General features: G+C 51.0%; 1 protein-coding gene across 1 annotated transcript in view; it reads left to right on the top strand.

The window, feature by feature from the left end:
- Positions 1–2607: 2607 nt before the first annotated feature.
- Positions 2608–24469, top strand: part of ABHD12 (abhydrolase domain containing 12, lysophospholipase) — a 54452-nt gene continuing 32590 nt past the window's right edge. Inside the window, exon 1 of the mRNA XM_068153602.1 lies at positions 2608–2886. Coding sequence (XP_068009703.1) covers positions 2732–2886 — 155 coding nt within the window. The 5' untranslated portion in view covers positions 2608–2731. The remainder of the gene's footprint in view (positions 2887–24469) is intronic.

Raw genomic sequence — 24469 nt, 5'->3', positions numbered from 1 at the left:
TGTCCCTTACCACTCAAACCATTGTATGATGCTCCCCCTGCACTGCTAGGGAAGCTCTGTTGCCAGTTGGCCATGCCTCTGTGTGCCTGTAGAGATCAGCAGATGAGGATGTACTTTCCAAAGTGGTATCATAACCTCCCCAGAAGGCTACATAGCAAAGGGGAGGCAGGGAGTCACATCCAGCCCTTTGATATCACTGCCTTCTGCTTCAAAGAAAGCTTTGGAACACAAAACAGTTGAAGGTGATATCTCTGACTGCTCAGAGACTATGGCTACAGTTATCTGTGTCATCTCACTGCGTCACTCCTGTCCTCACTGCTGAGCCCAACACTCACAACTGCTGCTAGCTTTGCCTTTCCCTGTGTCCTTGTATCAGCTGTGCCACACCTCCATACTGAGGTGTGCTCTACAGCTTAGCTTCCAGCCCCTGGCAGGGTCTGACAGACCCTCCAGGCCCATGCAGGCCAGGTGGAGTTCTCATTCACAGCTGCCCCGTTTCCCATGCCCCGCTGGCTCATCAATTGAATTACGCCAGGCTCATCCCCCTTCTGCCCCTTCTGAGTGGCACCTCAGCAAGCTGGGTGTCCCTGCTGGGTGCTGGGGTGCCAACATTTCCAGTTCCCTGCAGGTTTCCATGACACCAAAGGGGCTATCCCCCAGGGATCTGCACTGGGATGTGCACCAGCATGACACCTTATACTGTTGCCCCCAAAAAAAACAGGTTCTTTCCCCAGTATGCAAGAAGCTGGTCTCACACACTGGGATGAGGTACTGATTTCTTACAGAGCTGTGCCAATCTGAGTGCTGGGGGTGTCCCCACCAAGCCAGGCACAGCAGCTGACATTCACAGCAGGTATTTCTACAGTAGCACGTACCAGCTACACCTCCTGGCAACACCTGCAGATTAGGCCTAGGTTAGCTTCTTGTTTGCTCCAGCTGAAGAGATTCATCTGCTTTTAAACTCCATGCTGAGGGGGTGTGAGGGGTGGATTTGGGTAGGGGCTTTCTAGCTAGGTGTGGGGTTTAACATTGTAAGGAGGGGCGTTCACAGAAAGGGTCTCTCTGATCTGGGTTCTCTTGCCAGAGTCCGTGCTGGTGACACATTGTCTCAGGGTGTTTCCCAGCCTACACAAACCCAAGGAATCTCCTCCAGTTAAGAGCTTCTCTCCATGTCTAGGAGGTTTTCTTACAGTCTTTGATGGGCACTTCCAGCACAGGCCAGGCATCAGCCATCTATCAGCTCCTCTGCAAGGAAAGGACAGGCTGGAGAGGTGAGCCCATGCCAGCCTCGGGAAGTTCAACAAGGCAAAGTGCAAGGTCCTGCATCTGATTTGGGGTAACCCCAAGCGCAGAGAGAGGTTGGGTGATGACTGGATCGAGAGCAGCCCCGCTGAGAAGGGCTTGGGGGTGCTGGCTGCTGATGCATTGACTTTAGCTGTCAAAGTGGATCAGCAGCCCCCAAAAAAAGAACCACCCATATCCTGGGCTGCAGCAAAAGATGTGTGGGCAGCAGGTTAAGGGCAGTGATTCTACCCCTCTGCTCTGCTCTTGTGAGAGCCCACCTGCAGCAGCCTGTCCAGTTCTGGGGCCCCCATCACAAGAATTGTGTGGAGCTGTTAGAGAGGGTCCAGAGGGGTGCCACAAAGATGATCAGAGGGCTGCAACACTTCTCCTGTGAGGACAGGCTGAGGGAGGTGGTGCTGCTCAGCCTGAAGAAGGCTCTAGAGAGACCTTACAGCATCCTTGCAGTACTGAAGGGGGCCTGGAAGACAGCTGGGGAGGGACTGTTTGGAAGGGCTTGTAAGGACAGGACAAAGCAGAATGAGTTTAAACTAGAGCTGGGTAGGTTTAGGTTAGACATTAGGAAGAAGTTATCCCCTGTGAGAGCAGGGAGACACTGGAATGGGTTGCCCAGAGGAATTGTGGATGCCTCATCCCTGGGAGTGTTTGAAACCAGCCTGGATGAGGCTTCGAGTGAGCTGATCCCGTGTGAGGTGTCCCTGCCCCTGGCAGGGGAGCTGGAACCAGATGATCTATTAAGATTCCTTCCAGCCCAAAGCCATTCCACAGTTGTGTGACACACACACATGTATTGTTTATTGCAAGGCAGACCAGCCTCACTCCATGAAGCCCCAGGCCAGTCATCCTCCTTAGAAGACCAAAGCAGTGTATTTAGCCCTGTCTGACACGGCACCACTGATGACCTAGGTTATAAACTCAACCAACTTGGGTAACAATGCTTCAACCACAGGGTCCTGCGTGCTCTGAGGCTCTGCCTTGCTTTGGGCTCCACACACACACTGTGCCCTGGCAGCCCCAGCACAGGCAATGCCTTGCTGTGCCCCTTTGCTGCCAGAGGGTCACCTGCTCGCCCTACCACAGCTCCCGTGCCCAGAGGAGAGGGGCACGGAGGACCCCAGACCCAGCGCGCCCCACACCCGCACCGCCCGCGCCCGCGCCGCGAAGTCCCGCCAAGAAAATGGCGGCCGGTGCTTTTGCCCGCAGCAAAGATGGCGCCGCGGCCCCTCTGAACTGCTGGCAAGCGGCGACTTCGTCGCGATCCCGGCGGTCCGGAGGCGGGGATTGACGGGGGCGCCGGCGAGGCGAGGCGGGGTGCGGCGCAGGGCAGAGCAGAGCGGAGCAGAGCGGGCGGCAGTTGTGAGCGGCGTCGCTGCTCCCTGCTGTTGCTCCTGCCTTCTCCGCCGCCCCGGGCTGCCGCCGCCGCCCCGGCATGAGGAAACGCAACGAGTCGGTCACGGTGGAGCATGAGCGCGCCGCCGCTGCCGCCGCGCCCGCGCCCCTCGACAAGGGCTGCAGCCTGAGGCACAGCCTGCGCCTGCCCGCCGCCGCCTCCGCCGACTCGGGTATGAAGCGACCGCTAGGCAGGTGAGCGGCGCCGCGCCGGGGTTTGTCAGCCCTCCCTCCCACGCACACCCCCCAGTGCCTGCCGAGCCCACCTGGAGCCGCCCTCCTGCCCCCGCCGCCCTCCTGCCCCCGCCGCCCTCCAGGGGCCTGCGGCGGCAGCACCCTCCGTGCCCGCCCGAGCGGGACCACCGGCGCTCCGCCGGCGAGCGGGGCCTCGGGCACCTCCTCAGGACTGTGGCAGCAGGGCAGGGTTTTGCAAGGAGAGGGGAAAGGACCTTTCCTCCAACGCCGTCTCCCCCCCCTCCATCATCCCTCTCCAGCACCGCAGGCGGTCTGCGGCTGAGGAGCCCCCGGGGGCAGGCAGGTGCCTGGGAGCTGGGGGTGCTCCCAGCCTCGGTGACACTTCCCCGGCCTTCGTGTGCCGGGCGGGCGAGCAAGTGCGGTCCCTTGGGATGCTTCAAGTTGTGGGTCCGAGATCTGCAGACCCCGATCTTGCCAGCAAAGGCTGGAGGGGTTTGATTTTCGTGCCCGAGTGTTGCTTCCTCCGTGTAGAATCGTGGAATGATAGGTGGGGAAAAGAATAAACGCCTGGCATTTATTATCCTCTGCCTGGCATTTATTACCCTGGCATTTATCCTCTCCATCACGGAGTGTAGGTGGAGGAGCAGGGTCCTGCAGGTAGGATATCCTTTTATTAGTTTTATTTCTTCTTATTTTTTCCCCTTGGAAGCAGCTGTCAGAAGTGATCCCTTTCTCATAAATGAATCAGGTTGGGGGGGGTCTGTAGGAGAAGCTTCAACGTGTGGCTCCATCGGGTGTGGATTTCTGCTGGCTGTGTTAATGTTGTGAGCGTTTGGGAGCTGTTTGTGCTGGGGAAAATGTTTGTGTCCTTCCATGAAGTCCGTGACAAGAAGAAGGTGCTTAGGAGATGGAACCTTCTTTTAGCAGGATTTTAGGGGGGGGGGGGGGCTGTAATATACAAGAGCAACTCACGGCTGGAGAGGGCTTAGGGGAGGGAAGATTCATGGAATGGTTTGGGTTGGAAGGGGCTTTAAAGATCATCTAGTTCCAAACACCACCACCCTACCCCCCATGGACACCTTCCGCTAGACCAGGTTGCTTAACGCCTCATCCAGCCTGGCCTTGAACGCTTCCAGGGAGGGGGAAGGGGGGGCAAAAGATGCAAACCTTTTAGTTCCCTCTACACCAGTATTGCTGCTTTCCCTTGACTCCATTTTGTACGTGTAAAGAACAGGGAACGATCAGAATAGCTGCGTGGCTGCCGCTCGTCCCGAGGTGCTGGGCTTTGGGAACCCGGCAGCCTCGTTAAAACAAAGCAGAACAAAACCACCCCCCCCCCACCCCAGATGAACTAACCAACCAAGGAAAACAAACCACGAGTGAATTTCTAGGAAGTGAGCCGTTCCCCTGGTAAAATTTTCTGAGGTGGTTTTGTTCTGTTCTCTGAATCCAAAGAAACACTTGGAAAGAAGGTTCTCTTGCTCACAGTGTGGGTTTTTGTCGTGCTCAAAGGCAGAGGCTTTAAAATGTTACTTTGTTGTGTATATGCATATATATTGGGTAATAGATACTCAATTTCATGCCCTGGAGAGTCAACCTTTGGGATGTTGTCAGCTCTCTGTTCCTGTTGTGACAAGCTTCTGGTGATTGAAGGTGGGGCTTGCGTCCAGCTCTCCCTTTCAGTGACTCTGCAATGGATCAGACTCTGTCGGTGCTCTGCTTTCACACCACCCAAAAAATTCAGCATGTTTATCCCATTTGCCTGACTGCACAGCTTCTGAGACCGCTGGTGATCAAATGAGGGCTTATGAACTTCTTCAGCGTTGTGAATGGCATTCGAGTGCTTTATCCTGAAGTGGAAATGCTCCTTCAGTGATGAGTGTTGGGCAAGCCCTGACAGCTCGTAGTGCAGGGTTTTGGCTTGGTCTGGCAGGCAGATGCTTTGTGGAAAGCAGATACAGCACAGCTATTGGGTACCTGCTGTTGTGAAGTTAAGAGCAAGGAAAGCACATCCTGTCTGTGGAGAGTTTCCTTGTATTGTGATGAGCTCTTTGAAGTGCAGTCTGCCAGCAAGGTGGTTGTGGCTGTACCCAGGTGTCATGACAGGAGAGTGAACCAAAGCTTTGGTGGATTGGACAAGCATGAGGTGTTGTGAAGCCAGGGAGAGACAAGCCTGGATTTGGTTGTGGCTGTACTCAGATGCCAGGGCAAAAGAGTCAACCAAAGTTTTGGTGGATTGGGCAAGCAAGAGATGTTGTGAAGCCAGGGAGAGACAACCCTGGATTTGGTTGTACCTGTACCCAGGTGTCAGGGCAAAAGAGTCAACCAAAGGTTTGATGGATTGGACAAGCAAGAGGTGTTGTGAAGCCAGGGAGAGATAACCCTGGATTTGGTTGTGGCTGTACTCAGATGTCAGGGCAAAAGGGTCAACCAAAGTTTTGATGGATTGGGCAAGCAAGAGATGTTGAGAAGCCAGGGAGAGACAATCCTGGATTTGGTGCAGGCTTGAATGACATTCTGGTGAGCTTGTGACCAAGTCTAGAGACTTTCAAGACCCCTCTGGATGCGTTCCTGTGTGACCTGCCCGAGGTGATCCTTCTTTGGCAGTGGGGTTGAACTCCATGATCTCTGGAGGCCCCTTCTAACCCTTAGTATTCAATGATTTATTTCTTTGTGCAATTTGAGATGCTCAGCAGGCAAAAATTTCCTCACTTTTCTCTACACTGAGCCTTTGACACAGTATTTCTTAAACTCTCCACAGTGTAGGAAGGCCTCATTTGTTTGGAACTCCCTTTCCCTTTTCTACATCTCAAGTAATCTTTGTATTTTTAAAGGTTCCTGAAGGTCAGCCTGTGCAGCATTGCTGAAATTGAGTAACTGAGTACAAGTGTGAAGTGGGATAGTAGCTCACTTCTTATTCTGGTTGCTTTATGGTTGGTTGGTGTTGGTTGGTTTGTTTTTCCCCTGCTGTCCTGCGTTGGGTTGTCCGTCTTGCTTACTGACTTGCAATGAACCTTTGACTTCCTCATGTTGCAAGACACCAGACAGTGGCTTGCAGGCATGAATCACAGAATGGTCTGGGTTGGAAGGGACCTCTGAAGACCATCTAGTTCGACCCCCTCTGCAGTCAGCAGGGACATCCTCAACTAGATCAGGCTGCCCAGAGCCCTGTCAGCCTCACCTTGTTCATCTCCAGGGATGGGGCCTCAACCACCTCCCTGGGCAACCTGTTCCAGTGTTTCACCACCTTCATGGTAAAGAACTTGTTCATAACATCCAATCTAAATCTGCTCTTCTCTAGTTTGAAGCCATTGCCACTTGTCCTATCACTGCAGGCCTTTGTACACAGTCTCTCTCCATCCTTCTTGCAGGCCCTCTTCAGGTACTGGGAGGTTGCTATTAAGACTCCCTGGAGCCTCCTCTTCTCCAGACTGAACAACTCCAGCTCCCTCAGCCTGTCTTCATAGCAACCCTTTGATCATTTTTGTGGCCCTCCTCTGGACTTGCTCCATCAGGTCCCTGTCCTGTATCGACGGCTCCAGACCTGGACACAGTACTCCAGGTGCTGTCTCACCAGAGCAAAGTGGCAGAATCACCCAAAGTCTGTGCCTGCCAAAACCTTCTAGTGATGTTTTCTACAGGATATCAAATGCACTGCTAAAGGGTGCATCTGATCATGCAGGAATGGCTAATCCAGGTAGGAGTAGGTATGATGCCTAGGGGTAAGGTGATTGTCCAGAACCACCACCTTAAGTGAGGTCAGACAGCTTTCCAGCTCTGTATCCCTTTGGCAGCAGACAGCAGTGGGTGTTTAAGGAAGATAATGAGGAGAGTATCTATACAGTGCCTCTTCCTTGTGGGACATCCTGACAGCAGCCAGTTAGGGGGCCAAGCAGTTGCAGTATGAGCTATCTTTGTATTTTAATATGCCAAGTCATGCTGCTCTTGCAGCATTCCTTCATACCACTGGACATGAAATTGGTATTTGCTCGTGGTGGTGTTTTCAGTGTGTTACACCACCTTTACACCCTGGCTTGTAGAGATGGTAAGGAGGTGAAAACTCTGCTGTGAGGTTGCTGGGATGGTGGGGGTGGCATAATCTCTCAAACTGGGAATTTGTACCACAGTGAACCATTGTTAGCAGTGCTGCTCACTGATAAATGAGTTAAGTTCAGCACTGCTGGTGGCTGGGAATTCAGAGTTCAGGGGAAGTGGAACTGTCTGCATTTCAGACTTCTGTTACTTACTCTCTCTGCAGACTTGAGGAAACAGCACCAGTGCTTGCCTTCAGAGAGTCATAGAGCAGCAGAGGTTGGAAGGGACCTCTGGAGATCCAGTCCACCCCCTCTGCCAGAGCAGGATCACCTAGGGCAGATCGCACAGGAACACATCCAGATGGGCCTTGGAAGTCTCCAGAGGAGACTCCACAACCTCTCTGTTCCAGTGCTCCATCACAGTAAAGAAGTTTTTTGTTCTGTTGAGATGGAGCTTCCTGATCCAGTTTGTATCCATGGTCCCTTGTCCTGTCCCACCACTGCAAAGAGCCTGGCCCCTTCTCCTTGAGACTTCAGCACGTGGGTTTCCATCTTGCCTTTGTAAGCGATACAGCCCACTGGTTAGGGAAGCAAAGCGACCCCACAGTAACTGTGTAGTTCTGCAGCCAAGATCCTTGGCAGGGGGCTGCAAAAGCACTGCTGTTTGCCACTGCAGCAGTGACAAGGGCTGTGGAGCAGCAGGAGCAGGGCAGAAGGGCTGTCTCTCTTAGAATCATAGAATAATTAAGGGTGGAAAAGACCTTGAAGGTTGTTAAGTCCAACTGTAGCTGTACCGCCATGATCACCAAACTACATATCCCGGAGTGCCACATGCACACGTGTCTTGGACACCTCCAGGGATGATGGTGACTCTACCACCTCCCTGGGCAGCCTGTTCCAATGCCTGACCACTCTTGCAGGAAAGAAAGTTGTCTTGATATCCAATCTAAACCTCCCCTGGCACAGCTTAAGCTCATTTCCTCACGTCCCATCGCTCTTCACATCCAGTTCCTCCACAAGGGCTGAATCACAGCAGCCTAGCTGTACATTTTAGGTGATGCTTGCAGCACACAATATTGACTTACCAGCAGCAGCTTGTTCTTGCAGTGGTATTTGACTGTTGCTAGCACTGTGTTTATCCTTCTGGTTTGGTTCAGTCCTATCTTCACACTGTGCTCATTCATCCAGGGGCTGGAACTCCCTTCTGAAGAGGTGGCTGTGCTTTTGAACTGCTCTGGCACAGAAGGTGTAACAGAGAGATGGGGATCTGATACATGAGATTGCTGTGGCTTTGTCTGGTGCATACTGGAGTTTGGTGTGGCTTTTCTTAAGTGGCTTAAGAGCAGTGAGGAACAAACACAGGTATTTCTGTTTTTCTTCCACGGGTAGCAGAAAAATGCAGCCCAGTGTTTAGGAAGCTGCTTCAAAAGCCTGTGAAAGACTTGATTTTTACCAGAACTGAGCTATTTTGCCTGAAACTCCTCAAGGCAATAATGCAGCACTAGAGCACCCTGCAATGTTTGGTTTTTTCTGCTCTGGGGGTTGTTTTTATCTTGTGTGGGTGGCCATTCCTCCAGTGTTTGTGTGATAATGTCTTTCCCAGGTGACAGTATTTGAGTGCTAGGTGTTTATCAAGGTAGTGTTTTGGGGAGTTGCTCTGTGATCAGTGGTTCTGAGGCAGCCTTAGGTGTAGAAGATCTCTGTGGGCACACAGGGAATGGAGAAACTGAAGTGAGTTTAGTGCTGACATGGATAGGAAAGCAAATTCTCCCATCTCACTGCTGCTGATCCTTGATCCTGGTGGCAAACAGTCACATGTGTGTTACTCTTCTCTTCTGTGACCTTGACCTTAATCTGTGCCTCATCCCTATCTGTTGGGTAGTTGCTCTGACTTGTTTGTGTGGTTCTGAGGCAATGCATTTGAGCAGCCTGAGATACCAAAACACTCTTTATGGAGGCACACAGGGAATAAAGGAAACCAAGGGAGTTGAATGCTGACATGGATAGCAAAGCAAATTCTCCCATCTCATTGCTGCTGATCCTTGGTCCTGGTGGCAGTCACATGTGTGTTACCCTTCTCTCCTGTGACCTAGACCTTATCTGTGCCTCATCCCAATCAATAGTTGGACTGTAGTCCCAGAGTATGAGTTTTGCCCCTCACTGTTCTCCTACAAACACTTGTTTGCTGCCAACACTCAGCTCTGTTTCTGTGTCTCTCTCCCTGCTGGGAGGCTGCACATCCCCTCTGTGCAAGCTGTGTATCTTGATACCAAGTATTTCTTTGTTGCTGGAGAGCAGCAGCATCACAGAATTGTTTCAGCTGGAAAAGACCTCTAAGGTCAGCGAGTCCAGCCTGGCCATTAAACCATGGCCTGGAGCCTGCTGCTCCTCAGGCTGTCTCCTGAGTTATCTCAGCTATTTTTTGCTCCTGGGCCACTCTATTCCTCACTCCCTGCAAGGTACATTCTTGGCAGCCCTCCTCTGGCTGTCCAGCTTGCATATCCCACAAGCTGACTCTCTCTTTTGTGGGTCTGGAAGCATGACAATTAGATACAAATTCAGTTACACCAGGGTCGCCTCCTTGCTTGTTGGGTGCAGCTTTCTCACTCAGTGCTTGCTCTTGAAGCACAGAGAAGATTGCTTGGATGGTTCACTTCCCCAGGGGTTTTACAAAGCTACAGTGAGGTGCTGAAGCCAGGAGGCTGCAGCAGTCTGCTGTTATCTTTCCTTCTGCTGCAGCTGAGTTAGACTGCTGAGTGTGCCCCCTTGTCAAACACAGTGTGTGGTGGCATCCTGCCCCAGCAGCTGAAGTGCTCCCTGCCTTCCTGTGTTTCTGTGGGTTTAAGCAGCTGCATCTTTACTCTGACAGAAAAACCTGAGAACTTGGTTATCTCCATTACCTGGCTTCCCACCCACCTTGTGTCTCTAGGTTCTAGCCTCCTTTGCCCTCTGTCTAGAAGCATTTGCACATTCTTTTAGGATTATTCCAGCCTGCTCCTTGTAGCAGAGATGAAAGCTTGTGTGAGAACAGTTTAAAAACTTGTCATGTCTCAGGGCTGGAGCACCTCTCCTGTGAGGACAGGCTGAGGGAGTTGGGGTTGCTCAGCCTGGACAAGAGTAGGCTCCAGGGAGACCTAATAGCAACCTTCCAGTACCTGTAGGATGGAGAGAGACTGGGTACAAAGGCCTGCAGTGATAGGATGGAGGGGCAATGGCTTCAAACTACAGAAGAGCAGATTCAGATTGGATGTGAGGAACAAGTTCTTTACCCTGAGGGTGGTGGAACACTGGAACAGGTTGCCCAGGGAGGTGGTTGAGTCCCCATCCCTGGAGATACTTGAGGTGAGGCTGACAGGGCTCTGAACAACCTGATGTAGCAGAGGGGGTCCCTGTTCACTGCAGTGGGGTTGGACTGGATGACCTTTGGGGATCTCTTCCAACCTAAACCATTCTATGACTCTGTCACCATCCCTGGAGGTGTTTGAAAGACACAGACGTGGTGCTAAGGGACACGGTTTAGCACCAGACTGGGTAGAGGCAGATAATAGTTGGGCTCCCTGATCTTGAAGGTCTTTTCCAACCTAAAAGATTCATAGTATCATAGTGTCAGTCAGGCTTGGAAGGGACCACAAGGATCATCTAGTTCCAACCCCCCTGCCATGGGCAGGGACACCCCACACTAGATCAGCCTGGCCAGAGCCTCAGCCAGCCTGGGCTTAAACACCTCCAGAGCCTGATTCTCTGCTCAGGCTCTTCCTTAAGATCTCCTCCTCCCCTGAGTGAGTTTTTGTGCTATTGTCTGTCTTAATTGCTGTCTTCAGGTTAAACCAGTTAGTTTCTCTTCACGGATGAAAGGTGCTGCTTGTGCAGAGGCCTTTCACCAGCCCTGCAGCTTTTGCAGCAGTTTCACCTTCTCCTTGGCTTGCTGTTTCAGCTGTCCTTGAGCAAAGTTCAGAGAGGAGCTGGGAAAAGCTTTCCAGGGACTTCCTTGTGCTTTCTTCCATAGTAAGCAGGGGTTTAATCAGTTCTTCATCTGTGTTAAATGGGTGGAAGCAGCTTACCCTGTGTGAGGATTTCTGTTGGGTTTATTTTTGATTGGGGTTTTTTTTTTGGTTACAACTCTCTGGAAGAGGCTGCTCAGGAGTATTTTGATCAGATCTGTCACAAATGGGATTATGTAATTATTTCCACACTTCTCTGCCTCTCTCTTTTATCAATGGGAACTCAGTGGCTGTGCCTAAATCCTAGTTTGTCTCATGCCTTGCCAGCCATTTTGGCAGCTGAGCACTAAGTGGGTGCCTCTGAATTGCTTCCAGGTTTGGGGCTTTAGGTGTTCAGCCTTTCAACCATCCTCCCCATTTGCTCAGCCTTTACACCCCTTGCCATTCTCTTGCCTTGTGCTCACCTCTTCCCTCCCTCTTCCTCAAGTCATTCAGTAAACCCAGCAAGCTCCCTTGCAGTGTGGGCAGTTCTCAGCTTCAGTGCTGTGGAGGTTTTGATCTGGGTTTTTTTTTCCCCTTTTAAGGACTTACTGATGTGTGAGGTTCTGCTGTGTAGCTAACAGTTCTAAGCCTTTGTGTCAAAGCTGGCTCCTCTCCTTTCTTCCTCACCATGTTCATCACTCACTTTGCTGTGTTGCTGGTTTTTTTTTCCTTTAGTGTTAAAGCCATGGCATTGTTTATTCTCCCAGGCATCTCTTGGCTCCTGGTATCCTCCTGCAGGCTTATCTGATCTACATTCCCCCCCCCCCCCCCCCCCCCCCCCCAGCTCCAGCCTTCTCTGAATGCTCTGCAATAGAGCACAGCATGTTTCTGCTGCAGCTGCTCTGTGGTATTCATCCTACAGACTCATAGTCTCTGAGCAGTTTTCTCAAGTCTCCGTGTTTCCCATGGAGAACTCTGCTCAGGCTTGCTTCAGACTGAAGGCAGTTTGTCTGTCTTCTAGTTGTGACTGAGCCTTGTGCTGGTCTCCTTGAACTCCTTATTTCACTACAGTGTTATACTTCTGTCATAGTATCAGTCAGGGTTGGAAGGGACCACAAGGATCATCTAGTTCCAACCCCCCTGCCATGGGCAGGGACACCCCACACTAGATCAGCCTGGCCAGAGCCTCATCCACCCTGGGCTTAAACACCTCCAGGGACAGGGCCTCAACCACCTCCCTGCACAACCCATTCCAGGGCTTCACCACTCTCATGGGGAAGAACTTCCTCCTCCCCTCCAGCCTGAATCTCCCCACCTCCAGCTTCACTCCATTCCCCCTAGTCCTATCACTGCCTGAGATCCTGAGCAGTCCCTCCCCAGCCTTCCTGTAGGCCCCCTTCAGATACTGGAAGGCCACAATGAGGTCACCTGGGAGCCTTCTGACATCATGTGTGTGCCCCTGGGCTCAGTTGCTCTACTTTGATGGCTTGTGCCTGTATTAATAATTACTGTGGTGTTATTAATAGCTATTGCTTTGTAATTCCTATAGGGGTCTGTTCTGCTCAGGAGCTGTATGAATTGCAGACCCTTGCTTGTTTCCTTATACCTCCACTTCCCAGGATATGAATGGTGCTGGGTAGCTCCTGGGACTAAGAGGGCTTTGTAGTGGGATGTCTGTGGTGACCAAGGTAGTCTCAGTGTTGTTGCAATCTTTTGATAGAGTGCTCTGGGTTGAAAGAGACCTCTGAAGGTCATCTAGTCCAAACCCCTCTGCAGTCAGCAGGGGCATCCTCAACTAGATCAGGTTGCCCAGTGCCCACTCAAGCCACATGTTGAATATCTCCAGGGATGGGGCCTCAACTCCACCCCTGGGCAACCTGTTCCAGTGTTCCACCACCCTCATGGTGAAGAACTTGTTCTTCACACCCAGTCTAAATCTACTCTTCCCTGGTTTGAAGCCATTGCCCCTTCATCCTCTCACTGCAGGCCTTTGTACACAGTCTCTCTCCATCCTTCTTGTAACAACCTTCCAGTACCTGAAGGGGGGCTCTGAGGTCTGTCAGTTCTCCTCAACTGGCCACTTCCAGTTCATTTGGACATACCTGTACAACCAGGGGCTGGCTTGTTGGCCACTGTGATGCAGAGGATGGCTGGCTAAAGTGAGTTTCTAATACCAGCTCAAGTCTTAGGTTCCCCTCTCTACCTTTCCCTCAGATATACCCATCTGTGTTTCCAGGCTGTTTCCACTGCTGCAGAGGATCAATGCTTTACTTATGACAAGCTCTTTTTTTGAGGAGGGCTTGCCTTCATGCTATAAATGGCATGTAGTTGCTGAGCCAGGAAGCTAGTTCTCTGCAGATTCAGCCTCAGGTCATCACAGTGAGCCTCTAAGTTCTCTCCAGTATGCTCCACCTCTGTGGTTTGTGTGTTTGGGGTGGGTTTTTTTGGGGTGAAAACAACCTTTCTGGTGTTTTCATTAACAGTTATGGTGATGGCTTCATTTCCCTGCCTGAACCTGCTGCTGCAGGACATGCAGGAGCCCCTTTGTAGCCAAGCAGGGCTTGTGCTGCTGGAGATGAAGAGTTCTTCCTGCTGAGACTAGTTTGCTTTGAAAAGCACCACGATGACCTCTAAAGAGGCTGCAGCTAAGTTACTTTATCCTTCCAAGCCTGAAGGACAGGTCAGATTATTTTGGTACTCGTGCCAGCATGTGAAATCAGTCAATAGGCTTCCACAGCAATTCTCCCCTGCATGCCCCTGGGTTTTAGAAGCAGTGGCTAGCTGCTCTGGTGATGGTGGTGTTAGCAGCTGCACCCTCACATTGTGGGTGTTAGGGGACAGCCTCTGGATGGGGTGCTTGGTGCCATGGTTTAGTTGGTTAGATAATGGTGGGTGATAGGTTGGACTCAATGACCTCAAAGGTCTCTTCCAGCCTGGTTCATTCTATTCTATCCCATCCCATGGCATTGTTTAGAACCTATCATTATTCTCCTTTCCACACCCCAAGAGTGATTTATTTACATGATACTGCTTTCTGCTCCAGGTCTGTGAAACGTTCTCAAGGCACAGCCTGAAACTACCACACACAGAGCGAGAGCTTGTGAGCAAGAGAGATTCACTAAGGGTGTGGAATGAGAGCACTATGCTAATGTGACTGAACCAGCACCACGGGGAGATTAAAAGAGGAAGTACTCCTGGTGTATTACAAAGGTAACAGGAAACCTAAGGGACATTAAAGTCATTAGCCTGAGGCGGAGTCTGTGCAGTTCTGTTGTCAAGAGCTGATTTGCACTTCAGCTGGAAGAAGGTTTAGCAGATAAATACATAGAATCGTTTGGGCTGGAAAAGACCTCAAAGATGATCAAGCCCTCCTGTTTCTCGAGCACCTGATACATACTAATCAAAATGGATGTGCCCTGTGCAAGGGTCTGGCAGATGTATGGAGGTTACAGCCTGGGTGCTGAAAGCATCGCTGCTCAAACTGTTTCTCCAACGTACTTTGTACTGCAGCTGATTGTACTGAAAGGGCTTGCTTTGCTCATGCAGAGTGTGTTACCTGCACTGCAAACTGGCCCAGAGGAGGGAGAAGCAACTGGGGAGCTACTTTGTGAATGATGCTTGAGCTCAGAGGTGCACAATTGTGTGTATCAACTATCCCGAGGATGAGACAATAACTGCTGATAAAACCCTGAGGAGGAGAGGGCTGATAAGGGCTGACAGATAGTGCAGCCAGCAGGCTGGGGTAGCTGATCAAACAATGGAGAGGTCACCAGAACACGGGTTAGATGTAGCTGGCAGGGCTGAGGGAGGGAGTGTGGAGGTTGTAAGTGTGACTAAGAGCAAGGTGGTTGTAGGTATTGACCTCTGTGAGCTGTCCTTTCACACAGGCCTGGCAGGGGCACCGCCTGCAGCCCAGGGTTTGCACTTCTGCCTTGCTGGCACACACCTCTTTCTCAAAACAATAAATAGACCAGACCAGGTTGGAAAAGACCTTCAAGATCATTGTGTCCAACCTATCATCCAACACCACCTAATCAACTAAACCATGCAACCAAGCACCCTGTCAAACCTCCTCCTGAACACCTCCAGGGATGGTGACTCCACCACCTCCCCAGGCACCACATTCCAGTGGGCAATCACTCTCCCTGTGTAGAACTTCTTCCTAACCTCCAGCCTAAACCTCCCCTGGCACAGCTTGAGACTGTGTCCTCTTGTTCTGGTGCTGGCTGCCTGGGAGAAGAGACCAATCTCTGCCTGGCTACAACCTCCCTTCAGGGAGTTGTAGAGAGCAATGAGGTCTCCCCTGAGCCTCCTCTTCTCCAGGCTAAGCAACCCCAGCTCCCTCAGCCTCTCCTCACAGGGCTGTGCTCCAAACCCCTCACCAACTTTGTTGCCCTTCTCTGGACACCTTCCAGCAAGCCAACATCCTTCCTAAACTGAGGGGCCCAGAAATGTTGGTCACCAGTGCAGCACTGAGCTTCAGGAGTCTGCCTCTTCCCGAGGGCAATTTCGACTTGCAAGCAGAGCCTCCTAATTTCAAACTCTCTTAAATGCCTTGGTCATGTAAAGTAAGGCTATTGACCTAAGAGAAAGGATGTCTGTGTTTACTTTCTGAACCAAAAGTGTTTGTTTAATCCACTTCTACTTCACCATTGTAACTCTTACTAAGCAGCAGAGCAGCAACAAACATAGTTAGACAAGAAAGTTAACTTGAAAACACAAACACTTAAACATTTGGGGTAAGTCCCACAGCTGCCCTCACCCTGATCAGAACAATCTTATCAAACCACAGGGAGAGAACTTGAAAGGCAGGCATGCAAACCCTCAGTCTTGAAGTGGTCTTCAGAACCTACAAACAGCTGAAACAAAACCTTTCAGTGGAGGGCAGATAGGATTGAGCAGTACAAGCAGCTCAGTCTTTGTGGAGTTTATGCTTAGGATAAAAACCCTCCCCCTGGATAGACTTGGCCTGTTTCACTTCCCCCCGTCTTTTTCTTAAGGGGGGCCTACAAGAAAGCTGGGCAGGGACCTTTGAGGGTGTCAGGTACTGAAAGGACTGGGGGGGGATGGAGCAAAACTAGAAATGGGGAGATTCAGTTTGGATGTTGGGGAAAACGTTCTTCCCCATGAGGGTGGTGAGAGACTGGCACAGGTTGCCCAGGGAGGTGGTGGAAGCCTCATCCCTGGAGGTGTTTGCAGCCAGGCTGGATGTGGCTGTGAGCAACCTGCTGTGGTGTGAGGTGTCCCTGCCCATGGCAGGGGGGTTGGAACTGGCTGAGCCTTGAGGTCCCTTCCAACCTGAATAATTCCATGACTAAACAGCTCCTGCTCCACCACCACCATTTCTGCACCCATCCCTGAGCTGGGGGCAAGACCCTCACCAGCCAAGATACCCCACACAGGACTGAGTAGTCCCAGCCAGCATCCGTGGATGGGATTGGAGGAGCCATCAGTCATTGCCCTAACAGCCAGGGGGCCAGCAGGCCCCCCGGCCTTTGTTGTCACCACCACCATCACCCAGTGTGCACCAGGGGCACTCACCTGTGATCAGAGGAGGATCCTCCAGCCCAGATGGGCTCAGCTTAGGGCTTCAGCCCTTCCTGGGGCAGATTAAATAGGGGAGTGGGTGGGGAGAGTAAAGTGTCCACAGCTGGGGTGGGAGGAGACTCAACAGAGCCCAGGTGCTGTGGGTTTGAGGGGAAAAAGGAGATGGAAAAAAATAGAAGTGGGTAGATTCAGATTGGATGTTAGGAAGAAGTTGTTCCCCATGAGGGTGGTGAGAGCCTGGCACAGGTTGCCCAGGGAGGTGGTGGAAGCCTCATCCCTGGAGGTGTTTGCAGCCAGAGCAACCTGCTGTAGTGTGAGGTGTCCCTGCCCATGGCAGGGGGGTTGGAACTGGCTGAGCCTTGAGGTCCCTTCCACCCCTGACAATTCTATGATTTTTGTTTGTAACTGCCACTGCTGTGTGGATGCTGAAGTGTTTTAAGTGTAGATAACAGAATCTAGAATTCTTCTCCCAGCACCTCAAGCTCAGAGTTTTTCTCTTCTATGAAATCATGGGATCATTTTGGTTGGAAAAGACCTTTAAGAACAGGCCCAGCCCTTCTCTGACTCTGCCAAGCGTGGTGGTAAACCCTGCCCCTCAGCATCGCATCTCTGCAACTCCAAAGATCCTCCAGGGGTGGGGAGTCAGCCATCTCCAGGGAGGTGTTTAAACCAGGTGATAACACTGCCCACTGGTCACCTCTCTCTCGTGTTTGCAGTAGGGGTGACATGAATGTCAAGAGCTGGTATTCCTCCTCAGCCTCTGAAAAGAACAACTTGGGGGTAGGCCAGAATCTGGGCCTCCCCTTTCACTTCTGGTGTCTGTCTGTGTGCATTAGAGACAGGATACAGAAGGGCAGCCCACACTTGTAGAAGTTTTGCAGACCACCTTTTTGTAGCTCATCCTGGTCTTGGCTTCTGCCCTTTTTCTTTTGTGTATACAGCTGCAAACAGCTTGCTGGGAGAGCTGCCTACCAACTCCAGGGGCATGAGAGGAGCACTGCCTTGGCATCATGGGGTCAGGCTTACCTTTTGTACCTTGGCATTCTTGTTCAGCTCTGGGAAGAGGAAGGAAAGCCTGGGTCTTTGATGCTTCAACCTTTCAATGCTTCAGCTTTCTTAGGGGCTTGATGATCCTAAAGGTCTCTTCCAATCCAAACAGTTCTCTGCTTTCTAGTTCTTTTCTTCAGTATCTCTGCTGCCATTCTAAATGTGAAGGGTTGGGTTAAAATCACATCTCTGCCCACTTAAAAGGCAGGACAATTCTTCCTCATTTGTTGAAGGATAAGGAAGATGAGGTTGTGTGGAGCCTTATCTCTCCTGCTCCTAAAGGTGTGCAGAATAAAGGACTTTGTGTGACATAACTGGACAAAAAACCCTTCTTGGAAGAGTACTTTTCAGTGGGATATATGCAGAGCAGAGAACAGGAAATGCATTCACCTTGTGCAGAGGCTGATTTGCCTTCCCTTGGCAGTGAAGCAGCCCCTGGAGTGACTTAGAATTCTGAGACAGAGAAGCCTACACAAATGAAGGTGATGTAACTGGAGCTTTGGAGTCAGGGCTTCCAGGCTGCAGCATCCTTGCTTGCAGAGGAAAATGTGTGCAAGATGGAGACTTTCAGACTTTCCAGGAAGGGAAGCCTGGCCTTGTTTTCTCCCCTAAACCAGCCCTATCTTGTTTTTTTGTAAAGCTTTGGTTGGTTTCAGAGCAGCTTTAGGAAGCAGGAGTAAAGCTGACAATGTCAGTTTTATCCTGCTGAATGTGACAGAAATGAATTGGACACAATCATCGGGAAGATCCCATCCTCTTGGTCTTGCAAGCTCAGCAGAAATGCAGTGAATAACCTTTCTGTCAGCTCCTGGTAGCTTTGTGCTGTCTCTAGTGAAGCACTCTTTCCCCCTTTTGACTGCCAGAGCAGGGACCACATCTCATAGAGCCACAGAATGTTAAGGATTCCAAGTGTCCTGTAGAGATCATTGAATCCAACCCCCCTGCCAGAGCAGGGTCACCTAGGGCAGGTCACACAGGAATGCATCCAGGTGGGGTTTGAAAGCCCTCCAGAGAAGGAGACTCCACAACCTCTCTGGGCAGCCTGCTCCAGGGCTCTGGCACCCTCACAGGAAAGAAGTTTTTCTTCTGGTGAGATGAACTTCCTTTGTTCCAGCTTATGCCTGTTGTTTCTTGTCCTGTTACTGGGCACCACTCCAGGTCTCTCAGCCTTTCTTCATAGAAGAGATGTTCAAGGCCCTTAATCATCCTTGTAGCTCTCCTTTGGATTCTCTCCAGCAGATCTCTGTTTCTCTTGAATTGGAGAGCCCCAGACTGGACACAGTCTTTCAGGTGTGGTCTCACCAGGGCAGAGTAGAGAGGGGAGGAGAACCTCCCTAGTCCTTCTGGACACACTTTTTCTTGATGTACTCCAGGATGCCATTGGTACTCTTGGCCACAAGGGCACATGGCTGGCTCCAAGGTCTATCTCCTCCATGGAACTGATTTTTATTCCCCCCCCCCTCCCCCCTTTAAACTTCATGGTAAACTGGTGTGCAGTGCTGCAAAATGTTCTCTTTCTGTGCAGTTAAGCAGAAATTGCAGCACCTGAATTTCACCTTCTTGGAGCATGTTTTCTGTCTTGTCTCTTCAGGCTTGTGTAGTATTACCAAAACCTCAGCTTGTAATTGTCATCCATTGTTCAAGCCTTTGTCCTTTTGGAGATGCTTCCTCAACAAGATGCTAGCTAAGTCTGGAAGCACTGAACAAATCACAGAATGGGTTGGGTTGGGAGGAACCTTAAAGATCATCTAGCTCAAATCCCCTTACCATGGGCAGGGACACCTTCCACTAGACCAGGTTGCTCGAGGCCCTGTCTGACCTGGCCTTGAACAATTTCAGGGAGGGGCATCCCCAGGTTCTCTGGGCAACCTGTTCTGGTGTCTCACAGCACAAATGAAAGCAGGAACAGATGAATCTTTCCAGCTGTGTGTGAAATACAGAGCCACAGAACATTAGTGGTTGGAAGGGACCTCCAGAAATCAAGTCCACCCCCCCTGCCAGAGCAGGATCACTTAGGGGAGTCTGCACAGGAATGCATCCAGGTGGGGTTGGAAAGCCTCCAGAGAAGAAGACTCCACAACCTCTCTGGGCAGCCTGCTCCAGGGCTCTGGCACCCTCACTGTAAAGAAGTTTCTCCTCATGTTGAGGTAAAACCTTCTGTGTTCAAGCTTGTACCTGATGTTTCTTGCCTTATTATTGAGCACCACCAAAAAGAGCTTGGCCCCCTCCTCTTGACACCCACCCCTCAGATATTTATGCACATTGATGAGATCCCTGCTCAGCCTTCTCTCAGCCCCAGATTTCTCAGTCTCTCTTCATAGGGGAGTTGAATACAGCCCTGCTCAAGGCATGCCAGAGGCTGACAGTGGTTCTGTATCTCTCTGTGCATCTGTTCTTCATCCAGAGCTGTTGCTTTCTGGCCATGCTCTGTTTGTTAAGCCTCCCTTTTTGAACCAAGCCACAATTGCAGAGGGCAGTGTGACTGTCAGCTAAATGTCACTGTGCTCAGCTGACAGTCAGCATATGTAATGCTTTGGCATTGTTCAGTGTTCTTGTTTGCTTGCATGTCTCAGACAGGGAACTGTTGGTTTATTGTCATCAAAATGTATTACTAATGATGTGTTCTGCCTCTAAAAGGTGGCAGTATCCCTGCTAACACAAAAGCTGCTTTTTCCCCCCTGCAATCTTCCAAGGAGCAGTGGCTTCTGATCTCTGCCAGCAAAAGCAGAGCTTTCTCAGTTAGACAAATAGGAAGGTTGGGCCAGGTTCTGTGATCCTGTGAAATACAAGGTGACTGTCTTCATGTATTTAAAAGGGAGAAGGTTTGCAGTCCACAAATGAGACTTCCACTCAGGTGGTTTAAAAGAGAAGCAGTGACAACCCCTCCCAGGGGTGGCCATTCTCAAGCTGTGTGCTGGGTGGCTGTCTCCCCAAAACTGTGTTGTGGGGAAAGGAAACAGGTTTCATGCTCACAAAGTGGTGCAGCTTGGAAACGTGGACCTGTTCATGCATGTGGGGCCACAGGAACAGCAGCCTGGATCTGCCTGGGCATTCCTGTTACTGCTGTAAAGTTCTCACAGCTGTGCAGCCACCATCCCTGGAGGTGTTCAAGAGACATGTGGACATGGGGACATGGTTTAGTGGCCATGGTGGTCATGGGTTGACATTTGGGACTCAATGATCTTAGCTCCAAACACAGCAGTTCTGTGATGCCATGCAAGTCTGGCAGCTCTACAGTACAGCCCAGCCCTATGAGGAGAGGCTGAGGGAGCTGGGGTTGTTTAGCCTGGAGAAGAGGAGGCTCAGGGGAGACCTCATTGCTCTCTACAACTACCTGAAGGGAGGTTGTAGCCAGGAGGGAGTTGGTCTCTTCTCTCAAGCAACCAGCACCAGAACAAGAGGACACAGTCTCAAGCTGCACCAGGGGAGGTTTAGGCTGGAGGTGAGGAGAAAGTTCTTCACAGAGCGAGTTGTTGGCCATTGGGATGTGCTGCCCAGGGAGGTGGTGGAGTCCCCATGCCTGGAGGTGTTCAAGAGGGGATTGGATGTGGCACTTGGTGCCATGGTTTAGCCATGAGGTCTGTGGTGGCAGGTTGGACTTGATGATCTTTGAGGTCTCTTCCAACCTTGGTGATACTGTGATCCATTAACCAGCTCTGAGTGGCGGTAGGAGAGCTGACCTGGCCACACTGGGTGCTTTTTCAGTTATGGTATGCATTCAACAGGCAAGTGGCTTCATAGAATCATACAATGTTAGGAGCTGGAAGGGACCTCTACAGGGTATTCAGTCCAACCCCCATGCCAGAGAAGGATCACCTGGAGCAGGCCACACAGGAACACATCCAGATGGGTTTTGAAAGGCTCCAGAGAGGGAGACTCCACAGCCTCCCTGGGCAGCCTGCTCCAGTGCTCTGGGACCTCACAATGAAGTTTTCCCTCAAGCTGAGGTGGAACTTCCTGTGCTCCAGCTTATCCCCACTGTGTTTAGCAGCAGCTGGGAACTGGGGTGGAGCATTTGGTGTCAAAATTGGTCTTGCCCTCGAACCTTCCCTTGTGCACCCTGGTGTCCCTCCTTGTGCAGGGAAAAATGAGTCAATATAAATCTGACTCAGCTGCTCTCCAACTCCTGCTTTGCATTTCTGGGGCTCTTTCAGTCTTTTCATGGTAACATTCTGTTTCTTCCTCTTTCATTTGCAGAGAGCTTTGTGTTCCCCAGCTCAGGGACTAGTGGCTGGCTGTGCCTTTAATATAAACCAGCTGTCAGCTGTGAGAGGAGTGAAAAACTTAAGGATTTAGTAAACACTGTGGAGGGAGTCTGCTTGCTGCCCCACGGTGTTTCAGTAGCTCAGCTAACAATCTAGTATGAGTGATCTAGGAGTTGATTAGAATCATAGAATGTTAGGGGTTGGAGGTATCCTTGAGACCATTGGATCCAACCTCCCTGCCAGAGCAGGATCACCTAGGGCAGGTCATGCAGGAGTGCATCCAAGTGGCTTTTGAATGTCTTCAGAGGAGGAGACTCCACAATCTCTCTGGGCAGCCTGTTCCAGCGCTCTGTCACCCTCACAGGAAAGTTCTTCCCCATGTTGGGGTGGAACTTCCTGGGTTCTAGCTTACACCCCTTGTTCCTTGACCTGTTACCAAAAGCAGCCTGGCATCTTCCATCTTGACACCCACCCCTCAGATATTTATAGACATTAATAAGAGCCCCTCTCAGCCTTCTCCAGACTAAACAGCCCCAGGCCTCTCAGCCTTTCTTCATAGGAGAGGTGTTCAAGTCCCTTAATAATCCTTCTGGAGCCTCCTTCTCTGGAGCCTTTCCAGCCCCATCTGGGTTGGACACGGTGATCTTGAAGGTCTCTTCCAACCTGGTTTGGTTTATTCTTATAAAGGTTTATTCTAAAGGATGTGCTCCTGTGTGACCTGTGCTGGATTCTCTGCTCCTGCTCTGGCAGGGGGGTTGGACTGGATGATCTCTGGAGGTCCCTTCCAACCCCTAACATCCTGTGAGCCTTGTAGCTCCGCTGGACTCTCTCCAGTAGATCCCTGTCTCTTTTCAACTGGGGAGCCCCAAACTGGGCACAGTATTTCAGGTGTGGTCTCAGCAGGGCAGTCTTACATTAATGTCAGTAGCATTGCTGGGAAGTTAGGGAGAAAGCACGTTCTTAGACTGTAAAGAAATGGTTTGGCACCAGAACCTTGCTAGTACAACGAAGCAGCTGTTGCAGAAGATGCATTCGAGTCAACAACCTTAAACCCTTAATCCCCAAGCCTGCTTCTCTGTCCCAAAAGTCAATTGTTCAGTTGCCTAGGGTGTAATTATTCCTTGTTTACTGCCTGCTTAAAATAACAGAAGCATCTGCTCCTTTCTTCTTCGGCACAGCTTCCAGGTTAATCCTGTCACACAAATGCTAATGCCCTTTCACCCAAGTGCTGGGAAGGAGCAGCTGCTTCTTGTGCCATGCTGCCAGGAGACGTTTAAAATCAGTGTTGTATCGCTGAGTGGTCAACTCCTTGTTTCCTGAGGTGCTCCAGGAGGGAAAAAGTTAGATCTAGCTCTCATCTCCCTGTCCTGTGGCTGGATAAAGACTTTTGTGGGCCTTTCCCTACCTTGTTTTGTTTGTTTTGCTTTCTGCAAACACATTTCGGTGGCAAAGGCCCAGACATTGCTCCATTGTTTCTGCTTGCTCATGTTGAACACTGACCTGCCTTACCCTCACTCTATGGACTCCTTGTTTGGTTTGTTTGGTCACAAGCAGTGTTCCCCAGGGCTCAGTGCTGGGGCTGGTCCTGTTTAAGATCCTAATCAATGATTTCGATTAGGAGGTTGAGTGCAGCCTCGGTGAGCTTTCAGACCACACAAAATTAAGTGGGAGTGTTGATCTGCTTGGGGGTAGGAAGGGTATGCAGAGAGGTCTGGACAGGAGCTAAGAGCAGTTGTAGGAGGTTTAACAAAACCAAAGGCTGGGTCCTGCACTTGGGTCACAACAATCCCAGGTAGTGCTCCAGGCCTGGGGCAGAGTGGCTGGCAAGCTGCCTGGCAGAAAAGGCCCTGGGGATGCTGGTTGCCAGCCTGCTGGACGTGAGGGAGCAGTGTCCTCAGGTGGCCAAGAAGGCCACCAGCACCTGGGCCTGGATCAGGAACGGTGTGGCCAGCTGGAGCAGGGCAGTGATCCTGTCCCTGTGCTCAGCAATGATGAGGCTGCACCTCAAGTACTGTCTCCAGTTTTGGGCCCCTCTCTATAAGAAAGACATTGAGGTGCTGAAGCAGTGGAGGGCAATGAAGCTGGAGAGGGCTTTGGGGAATAAGACTTACAAGGAGTGGCTGGAGGAGCAGGGATTGTTCAGTCTGGAGAAGAGGAGACTGAGAGGAGACGTTATTGCTCTCTGCAGCTACCTGCAAGGAGGTTGGAGTGAGGCTGGGGTTGGCCTCTTCTCCTAGGTAACTAATGACAGGAGGAGAGGAAATGGCCTGAGGCAGCACCAGGGGAGGTTTAGGCTGGATATTAGGAAGAAGTTTTTTCCTGCAAGAGTGGCCAGGCCCTGGAACAGGCTGCCCATAGCCTGAGTTCTGATGTCACATTTCCCCATCTTGCAGCACTGGGCTCTTGATTCTCATAGGTCCCACCCAAAATCTTTCCCTAATTCCATGAGCTGAGAGGTGGTTATTGAGGTCTCAGCAGATGAAGCTTGCTGGACCCTTCTGAAAATCCCCATTCAAACCCACAAGGAGACCCTGGACATGACTGGCTAGATGACTTCCTTCTTGCTGTTTCTAGAATTCAGCCTCCCTGCTCTCTGTGCAGGGCCTCTCCAGGGAGGCAGAATTAAGGCTTGGCTGCAAACTTCTCATTGAGGAGGATTCTGAATAGCCAGGTCCCAAAGAACAGAACCATGTGGCTGCCTCTTTGCCTGTCAGTCCACTGCACACAGAAACTGGGAGGGGACCAGCCCTTAGACATTAGCATCTCTTCCCTTGGCATTTGGCTGCCCATGAGCCAAGATTTTGAAGCAAATCAGAGGAGTACAGAC

Source organism: Melanerpes formicivorus, unplaced genomic scaffold, assembly GCF_026170545.1.
Source record: "Melanerpes formicivorus ecotype bairdi unplaced genomic scaffold, bMelFor1.0.p_v2 SCAF_26, whole genome shotgun sequence".
In the NCBI taxonomy this organism is placed as follows: Eukaryota; Metazoa; Chordata; class Aves; order Piciformes; family Picidae; genus Melanerpes; species Melanerpes formicivorus.
The sequence above is the reverse complement of the archived record's forward strand: the minus strand, read 5'-3'. Positions and strand labels throughout refer to the sequence as shown.